Source organism: Centroberyx gerrardi, chromosome 3 (genome assembly GCF_048128805.1).
Source record: "Centroberyx gerrardi isolate f3 chromosome 3, fCenGer3.hap1.cur.20231027, whole genome shotgun sequence".
Taxonomy (NCBI): domain Eukaryota; kingdom Metazoa; phylum Chordata; class Actinopteri; order Beryciformes; family Berycidae; genus Centroberyx; species Centroberyx gerrardi.
The window spans coordinates 20254717-20269737 of record NC_135999.1 but is presented as its reverse complement, the minus strand read 5'-3'; the positions used below and the strand labels follow the sequence as shown (position 1 = coordinate 20269737).

Genomic DNA, 15021 nt, shown 5'->3' with positions numbered 1-15021 from the left:
ACATCTGTCCAAAACACTGAAACAGGTTATGTACTTGGATCAATAAACACCATTATTTCACTCTTTGTGCCCAATTATTGACACTTCAAAAACTCTTAATAATTCAATGTCATAATCATTTTATCACATCTGTATTTATATGTACAATACCTTTTAAACATTTTTTCAATACAAAATACCTATGTACATTTTCTTCATCGTTAATCATTTGTTACAAAATAGGACTGTCACATTGAGTTACATTTATTTAATTCACCTTTTTCCCAAATTATCATTGAACTTACAGAATAATACGTATTGTGTAATTGTTCTTGAGCATGGTGGCACTATAAGTTAAAAGATGGAGTACACCGCTGGGCGACAGAAGCCAGCCAATGAACAACGAAACTGTCCTTTATAACCCAACCCCAAAAACAGTTAAGATTTGAGAGAGAGGAAGTGATACCAGTTAGGATAGACACATCCGACAGAGAGGCAAGGTGAACTTGACATTAATGAACAGTAATGACTCTTGATTAGCCTTTGCAAAAACACTCACTTAGCTCATGTGGCGGCTAAATAATGTTGACAATCACAGATTGAACTCTTAATTGGCTTCAGATGAGACTGATTTAAACTAAAGCAAATGTCTGACCGTACCTCTTGTTCAGGGTGCAGTGTGGGACAGTGCTTCCCATGACGTCATATAGGGATTAAGTTGTTTGAAACGCTGATAGATTGTCTTGATGGCAGCAAAAGGTACTTCAAATGTAGACACAGTTGAAAAGGTGCCTTGGACCCGATCTAATAAATTACGCATTTGCAATCCAGATACAATATAATATTCACTTGAAATTGTACATTATTGTCACAGCATGAAAATCACTACCATTCACTACCAGTCTGAAACTGACAAGAACCATAAAACACCAAAATGCACAGTTTCTCTCTTGATCCAGACGTTGTCCAATGTGTTCTTCGTGAGGAGTGTTTTTGTTCACCTTCTCTGTTTGGTGAGGTTGTTAGGTAGCTGACCTCTGACCTCGGAGGTCAGGGCGGCTTCCTCTTGTGATGCACTTGGCAAACAGCCATGTAGGAAACCAAGACAAGAAGATCTATTCAGACAGGACAACACTGACTAACACACAGGTGCGGGCCGTAAAAAGGTACAGTATAAGTTTGGGGCGTTGGCCTTTGTAAATAAAGGCAGCTTTCTTTACAAAAAAATATTTATCATGCTGCCAAGGCAGCGTGGTAGTTATTTAGTCACTGACTAAAAATATTTGTATTTATATAAACTTATAAATAAATAGCGACTCATGGACTCACTCCCCCCATTCACACAATTTTGAGACTTCTTGTATATTTACGTGCAACATAAAGTGTCATTAAAACAACTGGAAAAAAAAAGAAGAAAAAGATGAAATTGAAAACAAGGAATGAGAACTGTAAGGTCAGCTTGAGATAATTCTGTTTCAAGTTTGAGGCAGGTTGGTAAGAGACCAAGATGGACGAAACAAGTCTTTCTTTATCCTCTGCCTGTCACAACGTCTTGGTTTGTTTCATCAAAGAAAAGTACAGCATGTTAAATCTAGAAATATTAATCTACAATAACCATAAATGAAGCATTTATGAATTTAGAACACTAAAATGTCTACATTAAATTTCTATTATAATCCAAATAGTTTCAATTATTCAGAAAAGGCCTCTATATTTGCAGACAAATCCATATTTACTAAAAGTGACTGGGCAGATGGTTGGCCCAGACACACCACTTCCACATCCTGATCAGGCACTGACTGAATGTCTGAAGTTGTGCTGTTTTTACTGATTTACTCTACTGATTTACAAAGTTAGAGCACTGAGACAATACTGAGTAGTGAGGCTCAGGGTTTTGAAGTCATTGCCTTAAACAATGCTAGAATTACTACTTTTGTTTAAAATTCTTCATCTACACTGGGAACTTTGCTTTTACTGGTGCTGCATTTGAGTCGTATCAAAATAATAATGTTCTCAACTGTTTGGGTGTATCCGACCGCTCAGATATTGTCTTGTTGTTTATGCTGACATAAACCTTAAGAGGCACATCAATTAAATCAGTACCAGGCTACCTCCTTATACGTAGGTCTTATAGCTAAGGCCTTTTGGAGCAGAACTTGGTCCACTACCAGTGTCGAAAATCCTATTCCACACTCACATGACCGCTGTGCCCCGCGCGGGGCACGGAAAGCCGACTTCATAATTACTCTCTCATTCAGCAGCAAACTAAATGCTCGAAATTGCAATGTTTGATCACAGTAAAACTCAGCCATGAGATGAAAATAAATACATTGAGAAACTGAAATTGCAAAGCCAGCATAATCCCCTAAAAAGAGGAACCCCGCGGGAGGGTCTCAAAACCATTCTGCTAGTTTCCTTTACAGACAATTAAAAAAAATCCACTTTCCTTTTGTTTCCCCTCTTCTCCCGTGATAGAGGAGGAACGCTGTCCCCCCCCCCCACCTGCAACAAACCCCAGAAATAAATAAAATCAATAGAGAATCTCCTGTGCCGTGGCCTCCTGTCCAGCTGGAGGCCCCGCTGCTACCTGATGCGTCCGTCGGCACGCGGCGCTCCCAGCTGGGACTTGGGGTCTGGGCTCAGGGAGCTCCAGGGGGTCTTGGGGCAGGCCTGCATGACGGGGCAGGCGGTAGGGCCCACGGCGCAGACGTCGGCCGCCTCCCACAGCTCGCCCACCAGGCTGTCTAGCCAGCGCTCCAGCTCAGCGCCTGTCAGGGCAGCATTCCTCTTGGCCTGCTCCACATAGCCCAGGCTCACAGGGATGTTGAGCACCGGGTTCAGGCCGTGGAAACTCTGCTCCATGTAGCTGTTCTTCGCTGGCCCATTGTGGAGCTTCAGAGTATCCTCTGGAGAACGGTGGGAGGAAAGAGAGAGAGAACAGAGGAGGGGGAGAGAGATGAAGTGGGGTAAACAGTGGTCAGAGAGAGAGTGGGGGATTGTAGAAGGAGAAAAAGATAGAAGGGGAGGGAAGAGAATGTGAGAGAGAGGGGAAGGGAGAGACATGGTCAGATATCAAAGCGTTTTCTTTTGGATCCACAAAGGTGAAACGTGATTTGGTTTAATATCATCCGAAAAGCTTAAACTGGTTACTAATTTGCTCGGATTGATTTTCACGATTGGGCTTTTTAAATCCCATCCTTTGATGTGATATGGCAAGTCACTGCAATACTAACTTCTTAGAAATGATCACAAATACTCAAACGCCCTCATTCTTTCTTCCCATGAAAGTCGAGCTCTGCGATAAAGGCACAAAATGAAGATGCAACTTCTCCTTCAGACACCATCCTGAGCTCCAGTGAAGTTGTAAATTCCTCAGCGGGACTCGCACCGGGGCGCGAGCGATCCCTTGTGAGCGTGGCTCTGGAACATGACTGCTCTCCGCCTTGGCCTCTCACCCAGATGTTAGCAGACATCAGCACTTTTCATGGGCTAGTGGCAAAAGATGGAGTCAGACACTGGGTGCTCTGCCAGGCCAGGGGATGCCCGGCCGATGCCAGCTAGCCTTTGGTAGCAGTGTGTGCAAGTGTGTGTGATTGTGTGTAGTTGTGTGTATGTGAATGAATTTCTGAATGTGTGCAGTTGTGTATATGTATGAATGTGTGTTTTAATGTGAGAATGTGTGTAGTTATGTTTATATGTGAGTGTGTGTACAGTTATGTGTATGTGTATGGATGTGTGTGTGTCTGCTGCTGCCAATGCGGGTGAAAGGCCACATCATAAAGTTTTACTGGTGCTGCATGTAGGAGGGGAACCGGGTGCCAGTCATGGCAGTAAATTATAGGCGGGTGGATGGAACAGCTAGGACCAAAGCACACATTGTACACACACACACACACACACAGCAAGCCAAGGATACATACACAAGACATTACATAATGACTATAGACTGCAGTCAAACCCAAGGGGAGGCTGACAACACTATAGTAGTATTATGCATTCTTACATTGTAACATTGTATGGATATGATATGGTCTGACCATACTTCATGTCAGCCTGGTACAATACTTCTTCTGCTCTGCATTTGTTATGAAGTGTGTTAACTTCAACACACAGAGTGGGTTGGAAATGTAAATGAAGTGATATTACCAATCTCACCACTGAGCTACAAGATATCATGGATGAAAACAGTGCAGGAAAAAAAAATGTAGTTCTCGTTCACATCCTCCCCAAGTACAAAGTGTTGGGGTGAGACACAATTAAATGATGCGCCATGCAACTATCTCCACCCATCAATAGGGATTTATAACTTACAGCAAAGCAAACAAACAAAAACACTCATAAACCAATGATGAATATTTTACTCTCACGCTTATACAATAGATCCACCACAATCCCACTGAGGCCCAGGGTGAAGAGAAAAGCTGTAACTTTATTTGTTGTTTCTCTTCATAATTAAAATGGCTCAGTGAGATTATTAAACGGAGCAAGGCGTGATTATGCCGAAGCTAGCTTTCCAACTCTCATGTGACTTTCAGAGCAAACTGACTGCTTATGGACTAGAACAATGGAGTCTTGCCCCTTATCCATGCTGGCTGATTGATTTAATTGTGTCATTGTTTTTGGAGGGCTAAATGCGCTGTTGTTTAACACTCTGTTTAGTATGTATGAGCAGCGCGCCGGGTTATTAGGGGTGACTTGATGACAAACAACCAGGGCCTGCAGAGGCCCAGCGGCTTGATTAGAAAGGGCATCATTGCAAATACAGGCTGTGTCTGTGTCTGTGTGCTTGTGCGAGTACGAACACCTAAAATGGCAATCATTATTTCACAGAGCAATGTTCTTCTGATTGGCTCAATGGCAAAATGAAACTGTGTTCGTGTGTCTATTTTTATGTTTCTGTGCATACATGTGTTGGACTCTCTACACAACTGCAAATAAGAGAAAAAGTAATATTAACATATAATTCATATCAGTCATATTGTCAAACATAACCAGTATGCATTGATGAGCCCATTGTTTTCAGCATACATCAGACTGAACTGTAAAAAATGTAGGTGGACAGTTGCTGTGATTCAAAGTTAAGATAAGCCTGTCCAAAATGGATTTAATACTAATACCGGTATTGGTAACATTGTAGCAGCTTCGGACCAGTCTTTGGTTTTAAAGGCTCTTTGGGCAGTAGCAGAAATAGGGAGGGGTTTCTCCAAAATATGATATTTGGCATTTAGTTCCTTTTTGACGTACGATATCTGCTCTTGAGGATGAGCGCAGTAGTGCAAAAAGTCTAGCAAGGCTATTTCTATTAATAAAAACACAATCAATACTACTTTTCTGTGTTATGATCGACTAAAACAAGTGGGCTGTAGTTACAAATAAGCCAATTTCCTTGGGTCATGACAATAGGAATGAAGAAGCTATTTGAAGCTCGTTCTCACCTTGTCGGATGGGCTGGTGCTTACTGTAGGCCAGCGGGGCGATGAGGAAGCGCATCTCTGCCACAGGGCTCCAGTGGTGCAGGATGCGGACGCTCCACACGCCGGGCCTCAGCGGCTGGTTGAGCGGCGGCCGGTAGTGGGTGAACTCGGCACTGGCATCGATCAGGATATCATAGGTGGCTGCGATGACGTTGGTGGGATCGATCCACACGACTGTGACCGTGACGTTGGGCCCCTTGTTCCACTTCTGCATGCCCACCGTCTCATCCATGGGTCCCATCAGGCCGCCGAAGTTTCGGAACATACGCTCTTTGGCATCCCACTCGGTACCGATCTGACAGCGGGGAGAGGGAGATAACATAAGAGAGGCGAGGGGGTAAAAAGACAGAGAGTAGAGAGAAACGGGAAGGAGAGAAAATAGACAGGAAGGAAAGAGTGAGTGACAGAATGAGGTAAGAAGAGAGACAGGGAGAGACAGAATAACAGCTAAAAGCACAGAGAAAGTGAGAGCAGGCTACATAATTCACCCCTGCTATATAATGTACAGTACATATAAATAAGTAACATGCTCCATGCATGCATCACCATCTGACCCAATTGACTGAGAGGCAATAAGGTAATTCACATCTGCACTGTATCATCATGGGAAATAATACTCAGCATGCATTTGTCATTGCAGAAGCTCACCAAACAACAGCACAATCCAGCCTAAACCACTACAGTGCAGAGTTCTATAATGTTATATACTGACAAGCCTTACTGTTTCGGTCCTGCACATTTAAAACAATTTGTCCACAGTTCCTTGTATGACATCCCCTATGTCTGAGTATATATTTAATATGGAATATGAGAAGCAGGCTGAGGAAGGCATAGTATGAGAAAACCCAAGCTATATTCCCTTGGGACAGAGATCAAATACATTGCCTGCTGCTCTGAACACATATAACAGAGAGAGAGAGAGGGATTGAGAGAGAGAGAGAGAGAGAGAGAGAGGGAGAGAGAGAGAAAGAGAGAGAGAGATGAACACCCACCAAGATCCAGTCTATGAATGACATTTGTCCTTAAATAGAGACTACATTGTAGAAGATTACCACCTGACAACAGCAAAAAATCCAAAACAGAGGAAGACATTGACTAAAAAAGGACGAACACAGCGACCGCAGCCTTTCCATAGAAAAAGGGAGTCTATAGGGAGGAAGGGAAGGAAACCTCCCAGCCCAGTTAGGAAAGGAAATGTCTACAGTGCTCAACATGGAGAGATGGAGACAGCTGCATTTTCTCCTACACTGACAAATACACAGATGTGTGAGCAGATTGTAGCCCAAAATGTAGTGAGAAATACTATGAATTTGAAAAAAACAGTGTCAAAAATAGTGCCAAAATTAAAATATCTCTTTGGTGCATACCTCCCCTGGCTGCAAAATGTGTGTCTACCTGCCAAACGCTGAAGGACAGCCAGTGGAACAATGAGCCAAGTTAACATTATTATGTCCTATATAAGCTTACATAATTACCATTTAGTATACACGTGTTGGCTTGTTTGTTTGTTTGTTTGATCTAAATTGAGATGTACTGATGATATGTTCTGCACTTGTGCTTTCACACTGTAAGAATGATCTTATCGTCTTGAATTTAAATGAAATGAATTAAAAGAGGAAGAGAGAGACAGAGAGAGAGAGAGAGAGAGAGAGAGACAGACAGAGTGAATTAATCACAGAGAGCAGGAAGGGTATGTAAGTACAGCTAATTGCCTTTAATGTCTTCATTGTGGTCAAGACTGTAACTGAAGAGGTGTGATGTGTGTGTTGGAAAGGGGAGGGCAGAGGTTACAATATTGTGTGGTATGCAAAATGAGAGAGATGGGGAGATCAGGATTGATGGAAGAGACAGGAAGATAGACCACACATCCATACCCACACCCACCCACACACACACACACACACACACACACACACACACACACACACACACAAATACAGACACAGTGAAAGAGGTCTGTCCGGGGTGTTAGCAGAAATGTGAGAAGGATGGCGGCTTTAGGAAGTGCTCATCCTTACAATGCTAGCTGATTAACACAGCCTCACCCTGCCGGACGATCAATGGCTGCCTGGAACTGACTCTATATTACACCCTGTGAGAAATGAGCCTGCAATGTATAAATAGACACTCCTCACGTAAATGAGAGAGAGAGAGAGAGAGAGAGAGAGAGAGAGAGAGAGAGAGAGAGAGAGAGAGAGAGAGAGAGAGAGAGAGAGAGAGAGAGAGAGAGAGAGAGAGAGAGAGCCTTGCCCATCTATAAAAGATACCTCACTTTCATCTCAATTATTGGACTGACCTCTGCCATTTCTGCCCAATGGACCTTGGTTCTTTCTCTTTCAATCCTCAACAGCCTATACTAATCAACTCTCTTCTCTGGCACCTCTGTAGTTCATTACCTTATTCAAGGCTGACTCATTGGCACACAGTACATCCACAATTGATTGGCAGCAGTCTCATTGTAAGCTTCAGAAAGAAATGAAAGGAGTATTGACAGAGGAATTTCACTGTAATCCACTGGGAAAGAGACTCTAGACAGCCAACCAAAGTACGAGCTGCAAGAGGGAAATTCTGACGGTGTTCAGAGTCTCTAGACCCTGGAGACTTGCTTCTGGTATTTGCCCGTAGTTTATTCGGCACCAAGCATAAACTAAGCACAACATAAATTATGCACCAGTCAAAGTTCCCCCTTTCAAGGTTCAGTATAACAGTGTGCAGGAGCAGCCTTTTCAGGCCAGGTGTACGGGCATGCTTCCCTGTTCAGTCCACAGGCTTCTCTCCCTGCACTGACTCACACACACACACACACACACACACACACACACACACACGTATACACACACAGGTTAATTAGCTGCACATGCACCTTGTTGACCGGCTGGACCGCTCCTGGCTCTCTCTGCCTCACAACCAATGCTCAATACCCACCTTGTTTGTTACAGAGATAAAGAGTGGAAGAAGGCAATCCCTGTCTGAGATAAGGATAGGATAGATGCTATGTTAACTTGTTGAATATTTAGGCTGAGAGCTTGGGGTCTGGATCCTGTTGTCCATATGCGCATACACATACACAACATGGTTTCCACATTAGCTGACAACAGTGATACAATTTAAAAGTTTTTTTAAACATTTTAACTATGGCTTCACAATTATTTTAAGCATTACAATAAAAAATGAATGAATATTACAATCATTTTGAACTCTGTGACTGAGGTTTCAGTTTTTTTGGTGATGAAATTCAAGTTACATCTGCAGATGATAGAGGAAGCCAACAGTAGCAAGAAATGCTTGCTTGCAACATGGAAGTGGGTCAAATGGGGATTAACTTCTGGCCCATTTCAGCTTCAGCCTATGGCTTACGATGACCTCCACACACTCAACCTGTCCCTTACTGCTTCCACCCAATCATCTTGTGGCTTAAGACCACTACTCCATCAAGCCTTAAGACCTCTCACCAAGTCTGAGGCTTATGACCTTCCTTCCCTTATAGCTCCACTTAGGCCAAGATGCTGTTTGTGGAACTAACGCTGATCTGGCAACCTCACCATGACCTCAACTCCCATTTAAAGTACTACTGTATGCCTTTTCCCTTTTTCATCTGACCTGGCAACCCAAGCTGTTTAAGCTGGTTACTCATACTTTGCATTGACTTGAACCAATTAGCCACATTTTCCATTCATAATCAACCAATTACTAACAACCGCAATTGATTTCAGTAGATTCTACCCTCATTTATCCTCTGCTGTTGACTTGACAACCCTAAGGAGAAACTCCCACTGTCTCACCAACAGTGAGAACATCTGCTAATGACTCGTACATTATAACTTTTACTCATATTATTCTTCCTCCACATATGCCTCATCACTTATGACTGTTACCCAAATTAATTATTTTATCCTGACTTACAGCACCGCTCGATTCCCTACTTTAAAACCTAACTTTATGGGAAACATAAAACCCCTTCTCATCTTCCAATCTAGCTTTACTCTATTTCCTACTGCTGACCTTGCGACCCTGCAAACCCTCTCCCCACGTTACCAGCTCGCAGGCGCCCAGAGTCCGACGCCTCCATAAAACAAGACAGGTCAATTTGATCAGGCAGTGGAGCGGACAGTCCCAGTCTACATCTGGCCCTGTTTAAAACCATGGGGCTTGAAGGCCCCCAGGGCTCCGTTCAGAGGCTTATTAGTGGCGCTTTTTGTGGGGGTAATCAAACACAGGTGTTCAACGCAGCACCACAGGACTCCCCTGGGGCGCCGTTTACACTACTGAGTGACTATGGGTAAGATGGATGGATGCTTGCTAATAAAGATACACTGTGGAGCGATGGATGAAGGAAGGCGTCAGGGTGGAGAGTAGAGAGCGACAGAGAGAGAAAGAGAGACATTTCATGGGAAAGGGGTGGAGAGACCATGTTGTAAAGGTGCATGCTGGGTGTCACATGATGCATCGAAACAGACAGATACTGCTACAACTAGGACGACTGGTAACCCTGTCTGTCTGTGGTCTGCCACGTACCTGACATGTGCTTAATCATGCAGGACTTTAAGGAAAAGGTGTATAGGTGCAAACCAATATTCAAAAAAGAATAAGTTAAAAAAATGAGATGAGGCATAGACTGAATCACACAGATCATTGAGTCTTGTCTACAAAGACCTGTTTGTGTACATATAACTGTGTGTATATCTTCTACCACAATATGTATGTGTATATACTGTGTGTGTATATACTGTACATATGTTGGATAATTTAAGAGACAATGTCAAGTCTGACTTGAAGTGAAATACTTAAACTGTGCAGTCTGTAAGTAGTCCTACACTAAATCATGCTGCAAAGAGGTCTATAAAGCTCGCTGGGAGGCGGTACAGAAGAGGGGAGAAAAGAAAGACATATTGTATCTGTCTTCCTTTATATCTAAAGGAGGAGAGGGGAGGAACACATTGTTAAGACTTTCCATACAGTTTATCTAGCTCCCAAACTCCAGCGTATAGCTTTAGTATAATAGGTCATATCTGCTAAGCAGACTAAAAGCAGATAGCTGCTGCTGCTGTGCTGTCTTATTCAGCCTATCTCTGCTCTCATTCTGATTGACAGACGGGCGGACAGACTGACTGACTGACTGCCAGTCACTGTACAGTACCACAGAGTGACTGTATTCTGAGCCTGAGCATCCAGATAAAAGTCGTAACTCCCATCGCTTCTCTGTCACTCACTGTTTCATAGGCAAGACAGACAAACGGAGCACAGAGAGAGAGAGAGCTGGCAACTGTGGGTCTGGATCCCCTTGACAGTAGAGTTCACTCTGAGACTGCTTGTCCAAAAATTCAAAGGGTCAAGGTGTTTAAAGGTCAGATTACAGATGCTGTGAGTTTGATCCACAGACACTAACAGAACAAAACAAATCCATTCACATATTGATGACATTTCAATAGCTTCCCTGCTTCCTACAAAGCCATGCATGATAAACCCAAGAAAAAGGTCAATTTATATTCACTCAGTTAATTTTGTCCCTTTTTAAAAGACGCTCTGTGGCTGTCACACCTCAGCCAAGCTGCTGTATCCTAAACAGGCGTTGTGGTAAACAGAAACACAGATTAACATAACAAGACAATCAAGAGAAGCATTCCAGTGTGAAGGTGAGAAGACGTTCTATTAGGAAACAACAAATAAGCAGCACATGAAGCGCTCATCCCTATAAACTCTGATGAATTCAATCAATTTACATTTTACAAGGCCATTATAGGCACCCGTTTAATTGCCATGGAGTTGCGCTGTTATGACTCTTGGCAAGGTCACCATGGCAATGAGCTGTATATCTCACCTCTAATTATATGCTGTAGAGCAGTTTTTTGTGATGCTTATGGTTTAAATGGAGCTCACTCATTGATGTGAATGGCTGACTGACTGTTTGGTGACTCATGCCAAGTGGGTGACTTTAATGGCAATGTAAATGAAAAATAAATGCTATGTGACACATGGAAATGCGCTGACTCACCTCAGCAAACTGCAGCCGGCTGAAGGTGCTGCTGGGAGGGGTGGTTATCTTGAAGTTCTTCTTGGGTGCCACCCAGGTCTCCAGGGTCTCCAGCTTGCTGGTTGCCAGGTTAGTGGCATGGTGCTTGACCAGGTAGCCTTGGAACTGGTCCGACTGGAAGTAGAGATGGACCGACACCGGGTGGCCCATGGGGAAATACCTGGCAACCCGCAGAGCATTGAGAGAGAGAATCCATTAGCAAACCTGATACCTACTGACCTACCTACTGTGCCGTTTTTAAAGGCCAACTGTGTAAGAGGAGAGGAATATCTAGATTAATCTGGATACGGATTGGATGGGACCGGCCTTGGAAATGCTAATGTGGCTTGAAGCTAATGCATGCTCGAAGTGAAGGTTAGCGCGTTGTCAATGCGCTCCATGATTGTGTGACAAGGTGGACATTAATTCAATGACCTTTAATACAACTGGTAGTTTCGGCGAAGCAGTCCAATTGGTCAAAGACATGTCCCGACCACGCTGATAATTCACATAAAGCGTGGCTTGTTGGTTGCTATGCCAAGTCTTGTGGTAAGTGGGGACCCAGTTAGCCATCTTGTTTTCTCCTGTTTTTATTCTTATGCGTGTATATTATTGAAAGAAAATAGGTGCATTAGTGAACATTAGTGTTGGACATTCTATAAAAGCCATAATACTTTTGAGAACATTCTTCACTGTGATTCTGGGTACTTTAGTATTGCAGACGGTACTCGTACTGACTGCGTCACTGTCCTATCCGTAATCACGGTAAAGAACACTCTGCTTTTATCTATATCATTGCTGTAATGAAAGATGCACTGATTGGTTTGATGTGCTTTGGCTCTGAAGGGGAAGCGATCGGTAGACAAGACACAAGAAAGCCCAGACCACAGCGGTCTGCTAGCTAAATTACCGAATAGTCATAGGCTGTATTGGCAGTAGATTAGGGTTAGTCAGAGCTCTGAACACACACACACACACACACACACACAAACACACATACACACACAAAATCTGTTGAACAAAGTTGAACTGGGTCACCCAGTCAGCTGAAGCCGAGCGAAGGTCTTGCCCCCCTGATCAGTCTGTTGTTTGTTTGTGTGCTGCTTCATACGTGGCAGAGGACCGGCCCTCGGGGCAGGCAGCCCAAGTGACTTCTGGGAAAATAAACAGGGGCCATGGTGGGCACTGCTGGGGAACGCGCCACAGCTGCTCTCTCCACACGTCCTCTCTCCTTCTCTCTCAGTTTACTCATCTTTCCTCTTTTCTGCTTCCTTCACTTCTCTTTTCTTCCCCTTCTACTCCCCATTTTACATATGCAAAGATGCACACGCGCAGGCACGCACACACACACACACACACACACACACACACACACACACACACACACACACACAGACACACACCCCTTCCTTTCCTACTCCCCGGTGCCCATGGCCTCATCAGTATTCCACTTGAGGACCAGGAGTCAACCCGTCCCGGTAAATGCTACCCTGACAAGCAGAACAGCAAATATTTACACCCACAAGGATAGCACTCCACACTCCCTCCTCTCCTCTCCTGCTCCCTCTTTCTGTATCTTTCTCCCTTTCTCCTCTTCTCTATTTTCCCACCTGCCTTTTTCCTCTTTTTTTCCCCCTCCTCTCCTCTCGTCCCCTCTTCTCTCATTCTTTCCCCCTGCTTCCAGTCCTCCTCCCTTGGCCCTCGTTCTCCCCTGCCCCGTCTTTCCCAGAAGAGACGGGGCTGCCAGTGTAAGAGGCAGAGGGTTGGGTCTGGGGCTTAGCCGGCACAGAAGCTCCTTTCAGGCCTTTACTCCACTCTCTCTCCAACCCAGTCACAGCAGGCTGCTAAAAGACTCCAATCCCTCTCTCTTCTCTTTCCCCTCTCTCTCTCTCGTCTCACACCAAGACTGCCGCAACCATCTGTCGGAGGCACATTTGAATTCTATATGCATGCAAATAATGTGGGCACACACACGCACATGAGGGTACGCATGACTCTTAATGGACTCAACAGCACCAACAGGAATAATACAACGTACAGTACACACACACACACACACACACACACACACACACACACCATTTGCCTGCTCTGTGACCCTGTGGCCTCCCAGCTGTCTGACACTGGGATTACACATATGTGTGAAAGAAAGAGGTTTGCTTGTTTCCCCAAAGTAAATGCTTTTTCTCACATGCTCATTATCTGGCAATTACGGAGATTTGTCGACCCTCTCTCTTTCTTACACACACATACACACACACACACACACACACACACACACATACACACACACACAACCCGCGTTTCCCTTGCTCTTGCTCTCTTTTTTAACAGATGGAGGGTATGAGTAGAAACATCTGTAACCGATAGATGGAGTGGTTTTGAGGTTGGACAGATGGAAACATGCTTCCTCTCTCCATTCAGCTTTACCCACAGGGCTTTGCAGAACACCCACAATGCAGCTGGGGGGAGCGCTGGCACCGGACACTCCGGACGCCATACTGGAGCCCTGCATACGTGGAGCAGTGACATACACTGCTCCACGTACACACTACACAATACACTACAACAACAGCAAGTAACCGTAGATGATGCTGTTTCCATACATGTGGTATCAGTAATTACCTGATGACTTTTGACGTGCAAACCTTCTTGAATAGAATAACTCTCGACTGATTGAGACTCAGCCATAAATACAGCCAATCATGCTGGTCCTAAATGTAATAGTAAAGCAACTGTGTCGCTATACTTTATTGATTCCAGAGACGTTCAGCCTCTGTTGCCAGACTGTTGATCCTTTTTCCACCATGCCATATAGATTGTTATCCAGTCCAGTCATGGCTTTGCTCGTTATCTTGATTTTTGGCGTTACTGTAATTATTTTGTTTGTGTGTTTCTTTTTTCTTTTATTTTGAGGTGAAGTGCTTTTTCAAGACACTTGGGTTTTTTTTTTATCTCACCTGCACACATCAGTAATTTGCACCTCTTATTTGTGTGTTTTTAATCAGCATATTTTATCACTGTTAATCACTTTGCTTTTACGTTTTAGCACTGCAAATAAAGTCAAATTAAACAGTTAGCCAGGATTCCTACGCCAGATGCTACTGCAGGCATATGTTGTTGTAACCCTTACTCAAGTACATCAAGCTGAATAATATGTTCCATTTCATCATTAAATATGGACGCAGAGAAGACTGAATGTGTGGTTTTCCTTTTTCATCTTAACCACATACAGTATGTTAGCAGCACTTTGGAAATCATACAATCCCACTAATAATACATTGGCCTCGAGGGACAGCTTCCAACGCTTTGACCTATATAGCCTCATCACCTCAGGGCTTAATTGACAGAAATGTCATATCGTCTTACAGAACAGACCGCATTACCCAGAGTTCCCAGCTGCTCATTGGAACTATCCATTGTTCCTAATGATGCATCGTTCTGACATGTGATGCCAGACATAGACACTGTGTGAGCAGAGATACAAAAGGTTTTATATAGGTTGCGGCTTCTCATGCTAACCTGGGTGTGTCTGGCTTATGAGAACGAAGACATGTC

General features: G+C 43.8%; 1 protein-coding gene across 1 annotated transcript in view; it reads right to left on the bottom strand.

The window, feature by feature from the left end:
* Positions 1 to 2527: 2527 nt before the first annotated feature.
* The window catches only part of xylt1 (xylosyltransferase I), a 62359-nt gene continuing 49865 nt past the window's right edge, over positions 2528 to 15021 (bottom strand). The window contains exons 10-12 of the mRNA XM_071913924.1: positions 11446 to 11644; positions 5415 to 5748; positions 2528 to 2885 (exon numbers count right to left, since the gene is read on the bottom strand). Coding sequence (XP_071770025.1) covers positions 2563 to 2885; positions 5415 to 5748; positions 11446 to 11644 — 856 coding nt within the window. The 3' untranslated portion in view covers positions 2528 to 2562. The remainder of the gene's footprint in view (positions 2886 to 5414; positions 5749 to 11445; positions 11645 to 15021) is intronic.